General features: G+C 47.7%; 1 protein-coding gene across 2 annotated transcripts in view; it reads right to left on the reverse strand.

The window, feature by feature from the left end:
* The window catches only part of SLC6A4 (solute carrier family 6 member 4), a 47878-nt gene that overhangs the window by 19258 nt on the left and 10945 nt on the right, over positions 1-17675 (reverse strand). The window contains exons 1-6 of one of the 2 annotated variants that reach the window (XM_055001663.1): positions 14837-15153; positions 9475-10070; positions 8450-8584; positions 7883-8102; positions 2533-2671; positions 715-849 (exon numbers count right to left, since the gene is read on the reverse strand). In XM_055001663.1, the coding sequence (XP_054857638.1) occupies positions 715-849; positions 2533-2671; positions 7883-8102; positions 8450-8584; positions 9475-9916 (1071 nt within the window). In that variant the 5' untranslated portion in view covers positions 9917-10070; positions 14837-15153. Of the gene's footprint in view, positions 1-714; positions 850-2532; positions 2672-7882; positions 8103-8449; positions 8585-9474; positions 10071-14836; positions 15154-17675 lie in introns of those variants that run through there. The other variant, XM_055001664.1, reaches the window with a different exon arrangement.

A 17675-nucleotide genomic window follows, 5' to 3' on the forward strand; every position in this document is an offset into this window, starting at 1 on the left:
TGAGTTCCACAAGTTAACTATGTGCTGTGTAAAGAAGTATTCCCTTTTGTCTGTCCTGAAACTCCCACCTATCAGCTTCAGTAGGTAATATTATGAGATAGCGAGAAAAGCTTCTATCTCCACACTATACATAATTTTATAGACCACTAATGTGTCCCCCACCCCCTTACTTGCCTTTTTTCTAAGCTTTTTAGCCAATCCTTATAGGGCAGTTGCTCTAGCCACTCATGTTTTCTGCACTTTTTCAAGTTCTACAATATCATTTTTCAGAGTGTCCATGATACAGATTAACGTCGGGGGGGAAGGGGGCTCAATCATCCTGAAAAGTGGAAAACTGAGTAACTTTTTTGAAAAGTAGTAAAGAGTCCAGCAGCACCTTTAAGACTAACGAACTTCATTGTAGCATAAGCTTTTGAGAACCACAGCTCTCTTCATCAGATGCATCGTCAGCTTTCGAGAACTACAGCATCAGATGCATCGATGCATCTGACAAAGAGAGCTGTGGTTCTTGAAATTTGACGATGCATCTGACGAAGAGAGCTGTGGCTCTCGAAAGCTTATGCTAGAATAAAGTTGGTTAGTCTTAAAGGTGCTACTGAACTCTTTATTATTTTGCTACTACAGACTAACATGGCTAACTCCTCTGATTTTGCCATGGAACTTTTCAAAAGTCAACCTGTTTGTGTGTGTGTGTGTGTTTTGCTTTGTTCTTACCTCAGTAGTGAGAAGTTTATGCCATTCGGGCTTCAGATAGTAGACCACCCCTCTCCAAGCGCCGGGCAAAGTAGCACCCCGTATTAAAAGGATAAAGAGTACAGCGTAAGGAAACGTGGCAGTCACCCACACCACCTATATGAAGCATAAACAGAGATCAGTGTTGGCCAAGGAAAATAGCTGGTGTAATGATGCAAATGATACTCTTGGTTACCACTGAAAGATTTCACTTCAGTCCAGTTCACCTCCCATATGAACCCGCCTTCCTTTCTACAGTTTGGACTTGCTTCCCTGGGGTCCCCTCTGTAGCTGGACACAAAGGGCCTCTGAACAGTTTTTTATCACTCTCTTGTAAACGTTTGGTTGCAATGCTAGCATTTTGCATAGCTCATGCAGGAACACTGCATCGCTCGTGGACTTGCCAGGTGCAAAGGAGGAATCTGAGATTGCAGCTTGCAGGCTGAGCCTGATACCTGCTCACTTGCTTTCAAGGGAGGCAGCTCCGAGTTACCCCATGCACATGAGAAATGGGAGAATTGCACAACAGAGCATGGACAGGTTCCCTGGAGCATGAACAGGTATGCTGGAGGGTGGTGGTTGACGCAGATTTCCCTTCCTGCTTTCTTGGTCATCCTAAGTCCTCAGTGGGAGGGAGCACGGATTGGCCCAGCCTGCAGGGAAGTCTGTGCTGGGGGCTCTCCTTATTTATCCCTGCAAACTGGCTCTATGTTCCATGCCAGGTGCCCGCCTCCCCCCACCAGGAGGCAGTTCAGGATTGCCTGGGTCCAAGCTTCCTTTCCTGCCATCTCTCTTGGGGTAGACAAGGGCACAAGACCAGGCTGCTGGCTGCCAGGTGCCCAGGTTTCAGGTGTGCTGAATCAGCATGGGGGACACCTGACAAACTTTGCATCTGGAAAAGTCCTACCTGGCAGAGCCCCAAAGGGAGGGCAGAATTAATTGCTGGCTCGTAGCCAAAATAACAAGCTACAATCTCGGACACTCCATTTGAACACAAACTAGATATGATAATGGGAGATCCATGAATGGCCCTCTTGTCAAGGCTGGCATCAGCGCAGGGCAGGGCGGGGCAGCTGCCAGGGCTCGTAGCTTCTGGTGGGCCACACTGTGGTGGACTCCCTGATCGCGCATCTCCTCTAATGCCTGCACTCACATCCTTCCACTGCTTGTGCATGTTTTGTCACCTTTGATCCCAGCTGTGTATCTTGCCTAGTGCTGCTGGAGAAGGGCACGTGGGTGGTGCACAAAGCATCTGCACTCCTGGTGGCCAGGGCAGTGGCACTCCTGGCTGCACCCACCACCCAGCACCATCAGGGAGAGGGTGTGCAAGCAATGTGGGCAGCTGGGACTGCAGGTAGTGAGAGAGCTTGTGAGCGGGCAAAGGAAGGATGCACTGGCTGGTGGGGGCATGTGGGTCGGAGGGTGAGAAGGGGAGCCTAGAAGCAGGCATGGGGGGGGGCTCAGAACACTCTATCCAGGCCCCCCCCCCCAAACCTGGAACCAACCCTGACTCCTGTGGTTTATTGCAGCCTTAATAAGCAGCTTGGAGAGGGATCTGGATGGGGGCAAAAGCATAAAGGAAGCAGCTTTACCCTCCTCCTACATTATCCCACCCTTTATGACTCCTTCCTCACCTGTATCTGCTATTTGCCTGGGGAGGCGTGTGTGTGTGCAAATAATTTGGCAGTGTTTAGAAAATGGCCATTAAAAAAAATCTTTAAAAGAATGCTTTGCATCCTGGCCACAAGACACGATCCTCCACGCAACCCCCCCTCCCTTGCCATTGGCCTTACTCTTCACCTTTCCAGAGGTTTTCACCCCTTTCCAGATGCTGAAGTACACGATGGTGAAGATAAACAGCAGGCAAAGGGTGAGCTGCCAGCTGATGCCCCCCAAGTCATCCAGGCCCTTGGCTCTGTGCACCTGCAGGATATGGCGGCTGAAATGGAAAGAGGCTGGAGTTAGAGATGCAAGGTCCAAAAGGAAGGGCCAGAGCCAGCAGCGGATCTCTCCACAAGTCGACTGTGAGCCAAGCTACGCCTGACACAGGTTGGACACTTGTCAGCTTCCCGCAAGTTTTGATGGGAAATGTAGGCGTCCTGGTTTTACAGCTTGGCTCTCCATTACAGCTGCAAGACCAGGATGCCTACATTTCCCATCAAAACTTGAGGGAAGCTGACAAGGGTCCAACCTGTGTCAGGCGTCACTTGTAGCTTGGCTCTGAGTAGCCCAGTTAATACCAGTGAAGGTCAGGAATCTTAAGGGGGGAGGGGGAGAAGGAATACTGGCATCAGAGCTGCCCACCTTGCACGGACAGTTTGGTATGCCCTGAAAAAGTGACAGATGGGCTGGAACTGAATTTTAACTCTCAGGCTATGCCTGGCTGCCAGCTTGACCAAAAGCAATGCAAAGAAAATGAACCAACACTTCAGTCTGGCACACCTTGGCACACCTCCCTCTGCCCCTGATGAACATTGGTGACACACCTCAAATGATTCAGGTAGGTAGCCATGTTGTTATGCAGTAGCAAGATTCGAGTCCAGCGGCACCTTAGAGACCCACAAGATTTTCAGGGTTTAAGTTTTCGAGAGTCAAAGCTCCCTTCTTCAGATGCAAGGAGATCCCTGAGCCTTTATACCCCAGTCAGGATACACCACAGGAACCTCAACAAGGCACTTTCTATCTTTTGTCCAAAATACACAATTCTGGCAACCCAGGACATCCTATGGTCTCAAGCATAGGCACTGTCATTGTTGGGGTGTCTGGATACATAGGGCCAAGCTAGACATGATGAATGACACTTGAATGGCAAGTGAACAGACTCACGTGTATTCCTCCCTGTTCACTTGCACTCCTACTATGTGATTGAGTGGAGTGCAAGTGGAGTGCAAGTGAACAGGGAGGAATACACGTGAGTCTATTCATTTGCCATTCAAGTGTCATTCGTCACGTCTAGCTTGGCCCTTAGATTCCATTTTCAGACCCTGGGAGCCAAGCTACAAGTGACAAATGACACTTGAACAGCAAGTGAACAGACTCAAGTGTATTTCTCCCTGTTCACTTGCGCTCCACTTGATCACATGATCATACACCAAGTTATATGTGGGACACCACAGACTTCCTGAGAAAAATACAGTCTGTTGGCAATCTTCCAGGTACCAATATTTTGGTCACCATGGATGTGTATACCAACATGCCACACAAAGACGGACTACAAGCCATTAGGCACACCATCTCTGACAACACCACGGCTGACCTCGCTATCAAGATCTATCAGTTTGTCCTCACCCACAACTACTTCAGATTTGGCGAAGATGTATTGCTTCAGATCAACAGCACAGCCACAGGCATTCACATGGCACCACAATATGCTAACATTTTCATTGCTGCCTTGGGATACTTTCTGGGCTCCCACCCGCTAACACTTCTCTTGTAGGGTAAAGGTAAAGGTGCAAGCACTGAGCAAGCACTGTGCAAGCACTGAGTCATTACTGACCTATGTGGGGTGTGTGTGTCGCATCACAACATTTTCTTGGCAGGCTTTTTACGGTGTGGTTTGCCATTGCCTTCTCCAGTCATCTACACTTTACTCTGAGGAAACTGGATACTCATTTTGCCGACCTCGGAAGGATGGAAGGCTGAGTCAACCTTAAGCCTGCTACCTGAACCCGGCTTCCACCAGGATCGAACTCAGATCGTGAGCAGAGCTTGGGCTGCAGTCCTGTAGCTTACCACTCTGCACCACGGGGCTCTGTAACACTTCTTCTGTACTTGAGATTTATTGATGACATTTTTATCATCTGGACACATGGGAAAGAAGCACTGGGGGATTTCACCAGGCCTTCAGCAAATTCCACCTGACCATCAACTTGACCATGAATCAATCTACAAAAGAAGTCCATTTTCTAGACACCACTGTACAATTGCATGATAGAAGCTTTAGGATCATCTTATAAAGGAAACCTGATTGGCAAACGTATCTACATGCCTCCAGTCACCATTCTAAAGTCACCATCCTAAACACAACAAACAATCCATCATCTACAGCCAGGCTCTACATTACAGCCACATCTGTTCCAGTCCTTCTGACAGAGATTCTCACCTGCAGGATCTACAACAGACATCTTTGGAATTGCAGTGCCCACCTAATGTAGTAAGGAAACAGATCAACAGAGCCAGAATGATACCAAGTAGAGATGGGCACGAACCGAAATACGAACCAAAGTTCGTGACAAACTGGGCCAGTTCGTGGTTCACGAACCGGCAGTTCGTCAGAGCCCATTTCTAATGAACCGCCACAAACTTTAGGCTGGTTTGTTTGGTTCGTTTTTTGGTTCATCACTGCAGACAGCCTGGCTCCAATCAGTTTCCTAGGCAACAGGGGATGGACTTCCTGCAGACCTTCTGCTGACCCGGAAGTGACTTTCTGCTGGCCCGGAAGTGATGATTTGATGCCCTGGATGTGACGTTTTCACAAACCAAACAAACCAGTTCGCGAACTGGGGCAGGTTCTTGAAAGTTCGTGGTTTGTCGTTCGTGAAATGCAACGAAACACAAACCGCTTGGTTCACTTTTTTCCAGTTCATGGCCATCTCTAATACCAAGGGATAATCTGCTACAAGATAGACCCAAGTGAAACAACAACAGAATGTCACTGGTGGTCACATACAGCTCTCAGCTTAAACCAGTTCAACGTATCGTTAATGACTTGCAACCTGAGCTGGACAATGATACTCTTGTCTCGCAAGCATTGGCAAACCTTTTCTTGACCACAGACAGCCACCTAATCTTAAACAACTTCTCACTGACAATAATGTAGTTCCTAACACAGACATGGATTCTGGGACCAGGGCCTGCAACAAACCAAAATGCCAATGCTGTCCCCAGATTCACTTTGACAGCAATATCACTGGACCTAACAATACCAGTTACACCATCTGAGGTTCATTCACTTGTTCATCTTCCAGTGCTATATATGCTATAAAGTGTCAGCAATGCCCTTCCACTCTCTGCTTTGGATAAACAGGCCAGTCCCTATGCAAAAGAATAAACGGACATAAATCTGACAAAGCCAGTTTGGTGTAGTGGTTAAGAGCATGGGACCCGGGCTTGATTCCCCACTCCTCCACTTGAAGCCAGTTGGGTGACCTTGGGCTAGTCACAGTTCTCTGGAGCTCTCTCAGCCCCTCCCACCTCACAGGGTGATTATTGTTGTGGGGATAATAATGACATACTTTGTAAACCGCTCTGAATGGGCATTAAGTTGTCCTGAAGGGCACTATATAAATCGAATGTTATTATTATTATATTAAAAATCACAACACTCAGAAAACAATGGGAGAACATTTTAATCTTCCAGGACATTCCATTGCTGACCTAAAAGTGGCTGTCCTCAAACAAAAAAGCTTCATGGACAGATTACAACGTGAGGTGGCTGAATCTGAGTTCATTTACAAGTTCAGAACAATGGAACCCCTGGGGCTGAATAGAGACTACAGATGCTAATTTCTGGTCTAGTCAAACAGCATCGTACCTTTACATTTTGACTCCCTTCTTTGCTTCACTCACCTCCTGACTGGGATATAAATGCTCGAGGATGTCCATGTCTCCTTGTATCTGAAGAAGGGAACTTTGATTCTCAAAAGCTTATACCCTGAAAATCTTTTTGGTCTCTGAGGTGCCACTGAACTCAAATCCTGCTATACCTCAAAAAGTTTGCCTTTAGAGAGCATAAGAGCAAGGACTGCATGCCCTCACAGGAACCGATGCCCTGTTCTTCTTTGCACGTCGCTGTTCTGTGCCTCTGAATTGGAAAGAGAAGCCCAGAGCAGGGACTCAGGCTGAGAGGGGAGGCAGCTCATTCTCCAGCGTCCCTAACTTCACCTGATGCCTAGATGGGGCTGATAGGAAGATGCAAGGCTGTAGCAGCAACTCACGCAGACATCCAGAGAGCATCCTCCTCTGTAAGAAGGTACTTTGAGTCCTGCAACTTTGTTGGTATTTTATTTCCGTGCACAAGTGGGCCCAGTACTGAACTTGGGAATTGCTGAGACAAGACAGCGCAGATTCAAGTCCAAAGGTTACTGCAGGAGGGGCCAGTGAGATGATCGGAAAGGGGAATGGGGTCACTGAGAAAATGCCCAGCTGTTTAGGGCAACAATGGCTACCTGGAAAAGTGGTGGCCTTGAAGCCCAAACTCCATGCAGCAGAAAATCTCCGCTTTCCCAAAAGAAAACCAAAGTCCAATGGCATTTAAAGACTAACAAAAACATGCATTTCTGACTAAGAGAGCTGTGGTTCTCGAAAGCTTATGCTACAATAAACTTGGTTAGTCTTAAAGGTGCTACTGGACTCTGTACTATTTGGCAACCACAGACTACTGTGGCTAACTCCTCTGAATCTTTGACTCTTTATTTTGCAGCTTTAGCCAAGGGTTGGTAACTCCACTTAGGGTTGCAGCCTGATTGAGAAATTCCTGGAGATTTCGGGGTGGAGTTGGGGAATGAATCTCAGCGGGGTATAATGCCACAGACTGCACTCTCTGAAGCTGCCCTTTTCTCCAGGGCAACTCATCATCGTAGCCTGGAGATCTGTTATAATTCCAGGAGATTGCCTGACCCCACCTGGAGGTTGGTAAATCTGAACTCCACTCTGTTCCCAGGGAACGTGCAACCTTGGAGGCAAAGGGGTTCCCAGAAGTAGTATCCGTGGTAACAGAATTTGCCAGCAGGTGATTGGGGGGGGACGACGACTGAGGCTCTGGCTCCTGACTCATGGCCATCTAAGAACGCTTGCCACTGATCAGACTATGATAGGATTGCCAACTTCAGGTTGGGATATTCCTGGAGATTTGGGGTGTAGATCACCCCAAATTGTGGGGTGTCACAATTTGGGGAGGGGAAGGTCCTCTATGGGGTATGCCATAGGGTCCACTCTTCAAAGCAGCCATTGTCTCTAGGGGAACTGATCTATGTGGTCTGGAGATCAGTTTTGATTCTGGGATATCTCCAGGCTCCACCATGAAGTTAACAACTGTAGCCTACAAGGTGAGTTCTAATAGTGTCAGAGGCGTACTAATCCCCTCCCCAGGCCTCCTTTCCCACCCACCCCATCTTTGCTGGCACGACTGCTTCCACTTACATGCACTTACGTGTAAAATTCTTCTGCGGGGGAGGTGGAGTTCTTGGTCCAGGCGATGGTCTGGTTGGAGAAGTAGTTGGTACAGCTCTCGGTGTTCCACGGGTTTGTGCAGCTGGTCCAAGGCAGCTCTTCCGTGAAAGAGGAAATGAGGTAGTACATGGCCCAAGCCATGATGGTGTTGTAGTAGGAGGCGATGTAGAAAGCTATGATGCAGATGGCATAGCCGATTCCTGGGGAGATGGAAAAACGGAGGCCCTGGTATTGGGACAGGAGGCAAGTGCTCAGCACTCTCCGATCCTCCTCCTTGTAGGGTGCACTCAAGGGTTTCCCCCTCCCCTTAGATCCAGAGGAGTTAGCTGTGTTAGTCTGTAGTTGCAAAATAGTAATGAGTCTAGTAGCACCTTTGAGACTAACCAACTTTATTGTAGCATAAGCATCTGACGAAGAGAACTGTGATTCTCGAAAACCACAGCTCTCTTTGTCTGATGAAGAGAGCTGTGGTTGTTGAAAGCTTATGCTACAATAAAGTTGGTTAGTCTTAAAGGTGCTACTAGACCCTCCCCTTAAAACGGATTACCTTTAAAAATGGGGCAGATTTTTCTCCAGACTGAGATGCATCCATTGCGGTGATACTGCCCTAGGGCCAGTTCCATGTAGAAGAGAGGGATCCCTCCAAAGACAGCCATGATTGTATAAGGGATAAGGAAAGCCCCTGCAACGAAAGGAAGCTCATTCAACTCCGCACGGAGAGAAGGCAGAAATCAGGTGGAAGACATGATTGCTAACCTCCTGGACATCTGGAATTACAACGGATCTCCAGACTACGGAGATCAGTTCCTCTGCAGAAAATGGCTTCGGACAGTGTTTGTATCCCATTGAGGTCCTTCCCTTAACCAAGCTCCACCCTCTCTAGGCTACACCCCCAAATCTCTAGGAATTTTCCAACCCAGACTTGGCAACCCTAGGGTTAGAAAACTCCAGGTTGGAAAATCCCTGGAGATTTGGAGGTGGAGTCTGGGGTGGGTGGGGTTTCGAGAGGGAAGGGAATTCAGCAGGGACGCCCTGCTATTTTTGGATAGGAAACATGACTTTTGTAAATGAAATAACAAGCTTCAGTCTTGGCTTGTCGGGCAGATGCAATTTAAAGGCAGGCCTAGATAGCTGGCTGAACAAGCCTAGAGCTCACCCACCGCCACATCTTGTGGCTGGCCACGTACTTGACAGCAGGCAGAGACAACCTGTGTTTCCACAGGCACCTGCCAAGCTGGGTCAGGAGGACTCAGGAGCCTGCTGCTGAGCTGTATCCAGTTTGCTGGGTCACCAGGTCTCCTTTAAGCCTGCCACGTTAAGTACCAACTGTTCAGGTACAATTATTTTTGAAGCCCTGGGTATTCCCACCCTCCTTAAACCTGATAGCATCCACTGCAGGAATGCTGAAAAAATAATTCAGGAATACAGATGTGGAATTCTGTTTTCCTGCAAGCAAATATTCCCAAGTTGCCTGAGATCCTTTTTGCTTTTACTCTGCTTTTGTGCCTGGCTTTCAACAAAAAGAACAGATTATGGGATGCCCTTCCCTCCCAGGGACAAAAAGGGACTCACCTCCTCCGTTTTGGTAACAAATGTAAGGGAATCGCCAAACGTTGCCCAGGTCTACTGCATAGCCAATAACAGAGAGGAGAAAGTCCATTTTCTTGCCCCAGGTCTCTCTCTCATCCAGCTCCCTCGGGTGTTGCCGAACTTCTACCCCCCAAGTGGGAGAGACAGTGTTGGCCATTGTGGGAGCACGAGGGACAGCAAATGAGGCCTCCACCCCGTCTCCTGGACTTGGGCTCTGGGCCACTGAATACCCGTTGGAGATCTGGCTTGTTGCCCCTTTGTCCCCCTGGTTGGGCTGTACTTTGTGTGGGTCCTCTGCCAGGCACAGGGTAGGTTTGGTGTCCTTGAGGAGATGTCCGTTTTCTGCACAATCGTCCCCTTCTTTACAGTCCCCTTTTTTCGATGTGAGAGGCTGGCTCTCATGGTAGGGAGCTTTCTTCTCCATTCCACTGGTTAAAAGATGGGGCTGCTGTCCATTTGCAAGTGGCCAGTGCTAGGACCACCGTTGGGTAACAGAGTTTTCTGAGAGTTTCCCAGCGTCAGCGGTGTGGCTCCAGGCTTACATCCACTAGGTTCTTGGGGAGATATTCAGCTTAAAACTGAAAAAGAAAATTTTAATAACCAATTACAAAGAAGCAGGGTGTTTTTTCTGGGAAAAGAGCTGGTGGGACTCAGTGGGTTGCTAGCACACGGGGCAACTCTTGGCAGGAGGTGGTGCCCCTGGTACTACATGCGCACGCGCAAAGTGTGCACATGCTCCCAGGACCACACAATGATGTCACTTTGGGTCAGCTGGAACAAGGGGGGAGTTTTTTAAAGTTTAAATTGCCCTTTGGAGAAAATGGTCACATGGCTGGTAGCCCTGCCCCCTGATCTCCAGACAGAGAGGAGTTTGGATCACCCTCCACACCACTGGAGCAGCGCGGAGGGCAATCTCAACTCCCCTCTGTCTGGAGATCAGCAGGCAGGGCCACCAGCCATGTGACCATTTTTCAAGAGGTGCTGGAACTCCGTTCCACCGCGTTCCAGCTGAAAAAAAGCCCTGCAAAGAAGAGATATCCCAAGATATTTTGGTGCCTGAGCCAGAAAATGGAAATGGTGGCCTCCCTGGCATGAGAAACTACAACACTGACCATTTGTTGTACTGAGTGTCTCTACACAAGACATCTTACACAAGAACGCTCAAATGTAGGGAGACACAAAGTTTAGCCAGGAAGTGTAGTTTAAAAAGAGAGAGACGAAGGCTCTGTCAATTTCACCTCTCTACACCAGGGTAGTTTAAAAAGACAGAGCCAGTGGAGATCGCTCCTCAGGGTTTGTTAATTTCATCCAGGAAGGAGAAGTGAAATTGACAGAGCCTTTGGGGAGGCGAAGATGAAATTAACAAACCCTCTGAGGAGCGATCTCCACCAGCTCTGTCTTTTTAAACTACCCTGGTGTAGAGAGGTGAAATTGACAGAGCCTTTGGCTAACATTGTGTCTCTTTACACTTGAGTGGTCTCATGTAAGATGTCTCATGTAGAGAGACTCATCGTGGGATTCCAAAATCTGTCTCCTGAGGTAGGATTTTCTGCCCTGTCTAATGGCCAGCCCAACCCAATTTCTTCATTATTCCCTGGAATAATGGAATACATTCCATTACGTAGAATATTGAAAACAAACATTGCCAAGTCTACACGAGTAGAATGGAAAAAATACTGTCCTCTAAATGAACGCTGTTCACAGCAATGATTCCAAAATTGTGTCACAATTCCCAGTTCTACCCCAGAGCTGTACTGACCAGCTGAAATTGTCTGCTAATCCAAGGCTTCTCTTCAGCTGGGATTCTGGCATATACCAAAGGACCTTTGGGTTTCCAGCACTTTGCTACTACTTACCAATTTTCAGTAAGCAGCAGTAGCGATGTTACTTCTACAGAGGAAGAACGTAAAAAGAGCCCTACTGAATCAGACCAGTGGTCCATCTGATTCAGCATCTTGTCTCACACAGTGGCCAACAAGTTACTCTGGAGGGCCAACAACAGGGCAGAGAGGCAAAAGACGTTGCCTCCTAGCGCTGCTATTCAGAGGTTGACTGCCTCTGAATGGGGAGGTTCCCTTTAGTCACCACGGTCAGTAGCCACAGCTGGGTCTCTCCTCCATGAATCAGTCTGGCTCCCTTTTAAAGCTATCTATGCCTGTGATCATCACTACGTCCTCTTGCAGCGGATTCCACATTTAAATCATTCCTTGAGTAAAGAAGTGTTTAATTTTGTCCTTCCTGCATCTACTGCCCATTAACCTCCTTGGATTTTGGGAGAGGGGAAAAAAGTCTTCTCTGCCCATTCTCTCTGCCCTGTTGCTCTCCCCTTTCCCCACCCTAGCCAAATAGCACAGAAGTTTTAAAACTCGTTTTTTCTAAAAAAAAAAAAAAGAAATATCCTTGTTTGCTTTCTTTTGTGCCATGAGTCCATTTGTGAGTCCTCAGGCAGCCTCCGGGGCATCTGTTTCAAGTCACACAGCTTGTTCCTGCTGTCCCAGGCTGAACTGATTAGACTTTTGGGGCATGCCCACAGTAGCTCTTTGGTGCTCAGCCATTATTTGAAATAGTCTCTTCCTTCGATTTAGAATCAGGTACCTACAGAAAGCTGACAAAATGGGGAAGATCTAACAGCTGTCCCATTATTCACTCTGAGCTGGGTCTGGCGTAGTAGCTGGGAAGTTCCACAGACACGTCTTGCCTTGACTGCCTTGTTCACATATGCACTATTTTTTTGTTTCCTTGTGCCAATATTTGCCTCATTAAATGCCATTTTAATGTTATTTTTGCAACAGTTGTGTATCAGTTGCATTAAGGTGGCATAAAAGAAACAACAAAACAAGGAATGACAGCAACACAAATGGCTGAACAAAAAGGACTCACAAGGCTCACCCATCTTTTTCTTTCCCATCATTCTTTCTTTCCCACTCCCCCCCCCATCCCAGACTTTCCCTTCTTTTCATCCAGTGTGGAATAAGCTGACTTGTAAAAAAGATATTACAAAGTTATTTTAAAATACACCTGGAACACACTCCTCTTTTCTGTTAAAGATGTGGACCTAGTAATGTTGGAAATTCAGGGGGCCAACTTTTGTATGAGAGCAGTGGCTTGCCCCTGGGACATTTTCAAGATCACTGCATAAATATTGCTAACCAACTGGAATGAGTTGACTTTTGGACCACTTGGTTAGCTGCTGTCTTGAAGAGGTACATGGTTTGCTTGTGTTCTTGGAGGAGACAAACCTGTATAGTATTGGGGTTTCTATCAATGCTGCAGTAGGAGGTATGGAGCTTCCCAGAGGCATCCAATTGGGACTCCATCCAGGACATACCCTGCTCCAGAATTCACTGCTCGTTCCAAGGAATTTTGTTGAAAGGAAGAACTTATCATACTATGGGTCGGATTAAGGGGTGTGGCTTCAGGCCACAGCTATCGGGTATCAAGAGGAGCTCCTGCACTTCAAACTCGACCACTGCACCTCTGATGTTCACACGTTACAAGTCTGTGTGGGGGACACATGGAAATTCAGCGAGACGGATGCTGGGAATTCTGTGCAGGAAATTCCCTGCACGGAATTTCCCAGGCACACGTGAGATCCATTTGGATCAGGGCAGTGGTGTGCAGGGAACAGGGGCACAGAGAGCATGGCTTGAGAGGCAGCTCTTAACTGGTGGGCTGGATGATATGGGCAGAGGTAAATGTACCAATGTACCAATAAAGCTGCACATGTACTGTAGGTAAGTATCTCCAAGTGCGGCAAATAACTGCTCCAGGGACTCTTCAGGCGAGGAAAATGGTGGCGGGGAGAGGCATATAAATATCTAAACTAGCTTGATACCCGTGCTTCACTACGCTTTTTAACTACGTGCTTCTGCCTTTTAGCGTTGGTGTATCTTGCATGATGTCTGCTGGGAGGCTTCTTGGGGGCAGTAAGAGGAGATGGCTGCAAGAGGCGTGAGGTCGAGTTGGACTGAGGGAGGGGTGATGCGATGGGCGCTTTGGCAGGTTCATGTGAGAGGCTCACATTGAAATGGCCCCTAGACAGGTCGTGCACCATCTCCCCATGAACATTTAAAAACTCAGTTGCCATACTGACTTTTATATAAAATCCCTTTTCAGGAGTCTTGTACCATCTTGCTTCAACTGTCTGCAGTTTACCTGATTATTACTTCAGAACACAGAGTTCCACAGCTGACCAATCAGAGAGAGGGGGGTGCTAGCAGGCAGGAGCCTGCCAACCACATGAGAAAGCCAGGCCCCACAGGGAGCTGGCAACCCCAGTGAACTTTTAGGGTAAGACTGGGAGGTGCATTTGATCTCCGGACACATTCAATTACTTCCAATAGCAACAGCAGACTGTTTAGAATGTGGAGAGTGAGGACCAATTAGGCCACAGATGCAAATGGCCTCTGTGTTCCAACTGTCTTGGGGGAGTGGGAATAAGGTGTGGAATGTTGTGAGACCCAATCAGCCCACATATGCAAATGACCTGAAAAGGCTGGCTCAATCAGAGAAGAGTGGCCGAGCTGGCAATGGGAAGGGGTGCAAGCAGGCAACAGCCTGCCACACACACACAGGGAAGCTGTATCCCTTAGGGAAAATACACTTTACCCCTTTTTACTCCCTTAGGGGGCAAATTTCTTAAAATCCCTTTTTAGTGGGTATTTACATCATGAAAGAAATGTTCTCCCCAAATTCCATGTTTCTAGGTCCAGGGGTTTGGGCTGGGCATTGATGAGTCATTCAGGACACTTGTCTTTATAGAGAGAGAGAGAGAGAGAGAGAGAGAGAGAGAGAGAGAGAGAGAGAGAAAAGATAAATAAAATTCCAAGACCAACAGATTAGCTTGCACCTGAAAGATTCCAGGATGCTATCGCAGATTGTAAGAGATTTTTAATTATTCTTGGCCATCCCTTTGAGTATAGGATACTGCCAAAGGCTGTGGTTAAAGTATTGGACTCTGGCTGGTGAATCTTGCGTTCAAATCCCCACTGAACCATAGTTTGAACTTCAGCTACTCACTCTTACTCTCCACTCAGTCTACCTTGCAGGGGTATGAATGCAGGGACAAGCGTGCAATTCAAAGACAAACCAAAGGGGCACCTGCTTTCTGCACAACTTGCAGCCCTGGCTCCCGCCAGCGTACATGGGTGGACACTTCTCCACTCCTCTGATCTGAGTGTCACAAAGGATCGTGTCGGGGAGCGGATGACAAGACCGAGAAGATCCTTTCCCCCTTCAGCCACAGCAGCCTCACCAGAAAAGGACACGAGAGGGCTTGAATCCCAGTGATTCTCTCCCTCAGGCTCTCAGCTGCAGGGGGGAGTTCATAAGTGGAGAGCTGTACCTGCTGGAAATGTTGGCAGAATCCCGGGGGTCCTCTTCAGCCGCCTTTTGATTCTTCAGTTCCAGAGTTAGCACCCATGCAGCCATCCCCATGCAGAGAATACAACTTTCCAAGCTGCATGCCTTGTCAAACCTTTGTTAATCATCAGCTCGCTGAGAACCATCTCCAAAGGCCCTGGGGGAATCACCTCCTGGGCGCAGCAGGTGAGCTGCTTTCAGTTTTACCTGGGAAATCGGCAAAGCTGTGTGCCTTGGGAGCCCAGTGCCACAGGGCATTGAGAAGTAACAGACAAGAGACTCTTCCGGGGTTCTCCTGATAGCCCAGGATTCACAGCTTGGCTAGCCAGGAAAAAAAATCAATGCCTGGTGCAAACATGGAGAGGTGACCCAAGTGGACTTTACACCTCTGAGTAGGATGTGAGAAAGTGCCATTGAATGACCCACCAATCACGGGCAGTGTGTGGTGGAACTTTCTGTAATCTCCTGCATTATCTGTTGAAAAAGACTGCTGCCGGTGGTGTTGAGACCGCACAGTACACTCGCTCTGACTCAGATCTTCCCCCGACCTCATCCTTCATAAGTAACCCATTCCGCAATCACAATTAAATCCCATGACTACCTTATGGCCCTTGTTGCTGCAAGGTGTGGAAGCGGCCAATTGCTGAGACTTTTTTTTTAAAGGGATTAAACGCATTTGGGAAAGCGAGAGCGGTTGATGGCGACGTGCCACTATTGTAAATAGCATCCTGGCCTATCATCTGCTGAATCAGTTAGGGAGGGCCTCTCACACCGGCCCAGCCTCGGGATGCTGCCATTGAAAACAGATCCTGACAAATATAGAAATGCTACTGAATTTCACAAGGCTACTTTTTGGCCCTTTTTGCTTCAACATGGTTAGAGCCCTTAAAAGCTTGGATGGATGGATGGAGTAGGGCTGAGCACGGAATGTCTGGTGGCGTCCATCCCAAATCTCCTACCCCAGGACCTTAAAAGCCCAAACAGGCCAATTGACCAAGGCTTCTCTGTCCCTCCTTCCCCAGTGATGTTCAACTTAGGGTCTCACCACGAGACAAAATACATTCGAATTATATGAGTAATTCGAGTGTATTTTGTAATTTGATTGTATTTGAGTGTAATTCAAGTGTATTTTGTCTCATGTGGTTTGACCCTGAATGTTGAGGAATGCCCTCAATATTCCTTCCTTTTTAAAGGAGCATGCTCAGTTCTCATCAAGTCATTTTAACCCCTTCTTTTCTATTTACAAAATAGTTTTCAGCCTATCTGGAGAATGTCGGTGGTCTGTTTTACTGCCCTATTGACAGGCATTTGATCATAAACTTTGATATTAGAGGGAACAATTGGGTGCCTGTGAAAAACTTTGTGGCATATTTCCTTTGAGCCTTCCTCTTATTCTGGCAACATCCTCCCCTTATTAAACTATCATTAATCACAATTTTACAAAATTAATCATAAATTTGGATAAGAGGCTCTTCCTAAGGATATAGGATAGTTGTGTTTCAATTTCTACATTTGAAAACTATGGGCCAAGCTACAAGTGACCAATGACACTTGACTGGCAAGTGAACAGACTCACGTGTATTCCTCCCTGTTCACTGGCCAGGCAAGTGTCATCGGTCACTTGTAGCTTGGCCCTTTGCTCCATGGCCAGGCAGGACTTTTATATTGCCTCCTGCAGAGGCAAAAGGAAGCACAGAAAAGTTCCAAAAAAGATGCTCAAGTTTGGACAAATGAGCTCACCTGATCCAATCCAGCTCCATTTTCAAGAAACTCTGTCAAGTGGCTCTCTCGACAGTTAAAAAACACACTTTTTAGTTTTACTTACTAAACACACCCCTCTGCAGCTTCCCCCCCCCTTTCCTGTGCCCTTTTCTGTAATAAATCTGACATGTTCTATAATGTGTCCCTCTGTACTACACTCTTCAGGTATATTGCATAAAAATGCCTCTGATGTCTTTTGCGCCTCTCAAAAGTTCTCCATTGTGGATATACAGGCTTGGCCACTAGCCACTATGGCTCAGGGCCAAACACCACGTTACATTTTCCACAGGCCCGTCCTTGGGTCAGAAGTGTGCTTACGTGGTCTGAGCTCCCCAGTCACATGGGAGCCCTGTTTGGACCAGAACAGCAGCATATGGGGGACAGTGGCTTAATGGTCCCTTGCACCATTTCCCCAACCTGAAATCCCCCCAGGGAGAAGCCTTGTGCCTCACTGATATGGCTATGTGCTAGCTGTGTGTGTGCACGCGCACATGTTTGCCTAAGTCCCTTCTCTCTGCGCATCAAGGTCCCAATCTGACTTGTGCCCCTGCATGTACCAAACTCCCAGAACATGTCTGGAATCTAACCCAGGGATATAGCCTGCCTTTCTCTCCAAAGGGGACCCAAAGCGATTCATATCATTCAGCCCTCTACTGGTTCAAATCCCACTACAGCCATGAGCTCAGGAGGTGGCCTTGGGTAAGCCACTCCTCTCAGCCCCAGCTCCCCAGCTGGATTGTGGGGATAATAATAACACTGACTTGTTCACCGCTCTGGGTGAGGCACACTAATCTGCCTAGAACAGCGGTATATAGGTGCAGTTATTATTTTCCTCTTCTTCATTTTTATCCTCACAATAGCCCTGTGAGGTAGGTTAGGCTGATATCCCACAAAGGGCCTAGTTAGGCCCTTAATTGACAACAGGAATGGTGATAATATTTTAACAATTGTGGCTGCCTCCTCAGTTAGCCTTTATTGTTAGGAAATTGACTGTCTGAGCGCCCCTCAGGATTTGAAAAAGGTGACAGCCCCCCCCTCCCCCAGAGTATTCACAAAACTGA

This window comes from Eublepharis macularius, chromosome 17 (assembly GCF_028583425.1).
Source record: "Eublepharis macularius isolate TG4126 chromosome 17, MPM_Emac_v1.0, whole genome shotgun sequence".
Lineage (NCBI taxonomy): Eukaryota > Metazoa > Chordata > Lepidosauria > Squamata > Eublepharidae > Eublepharis > Eublepharis macularius.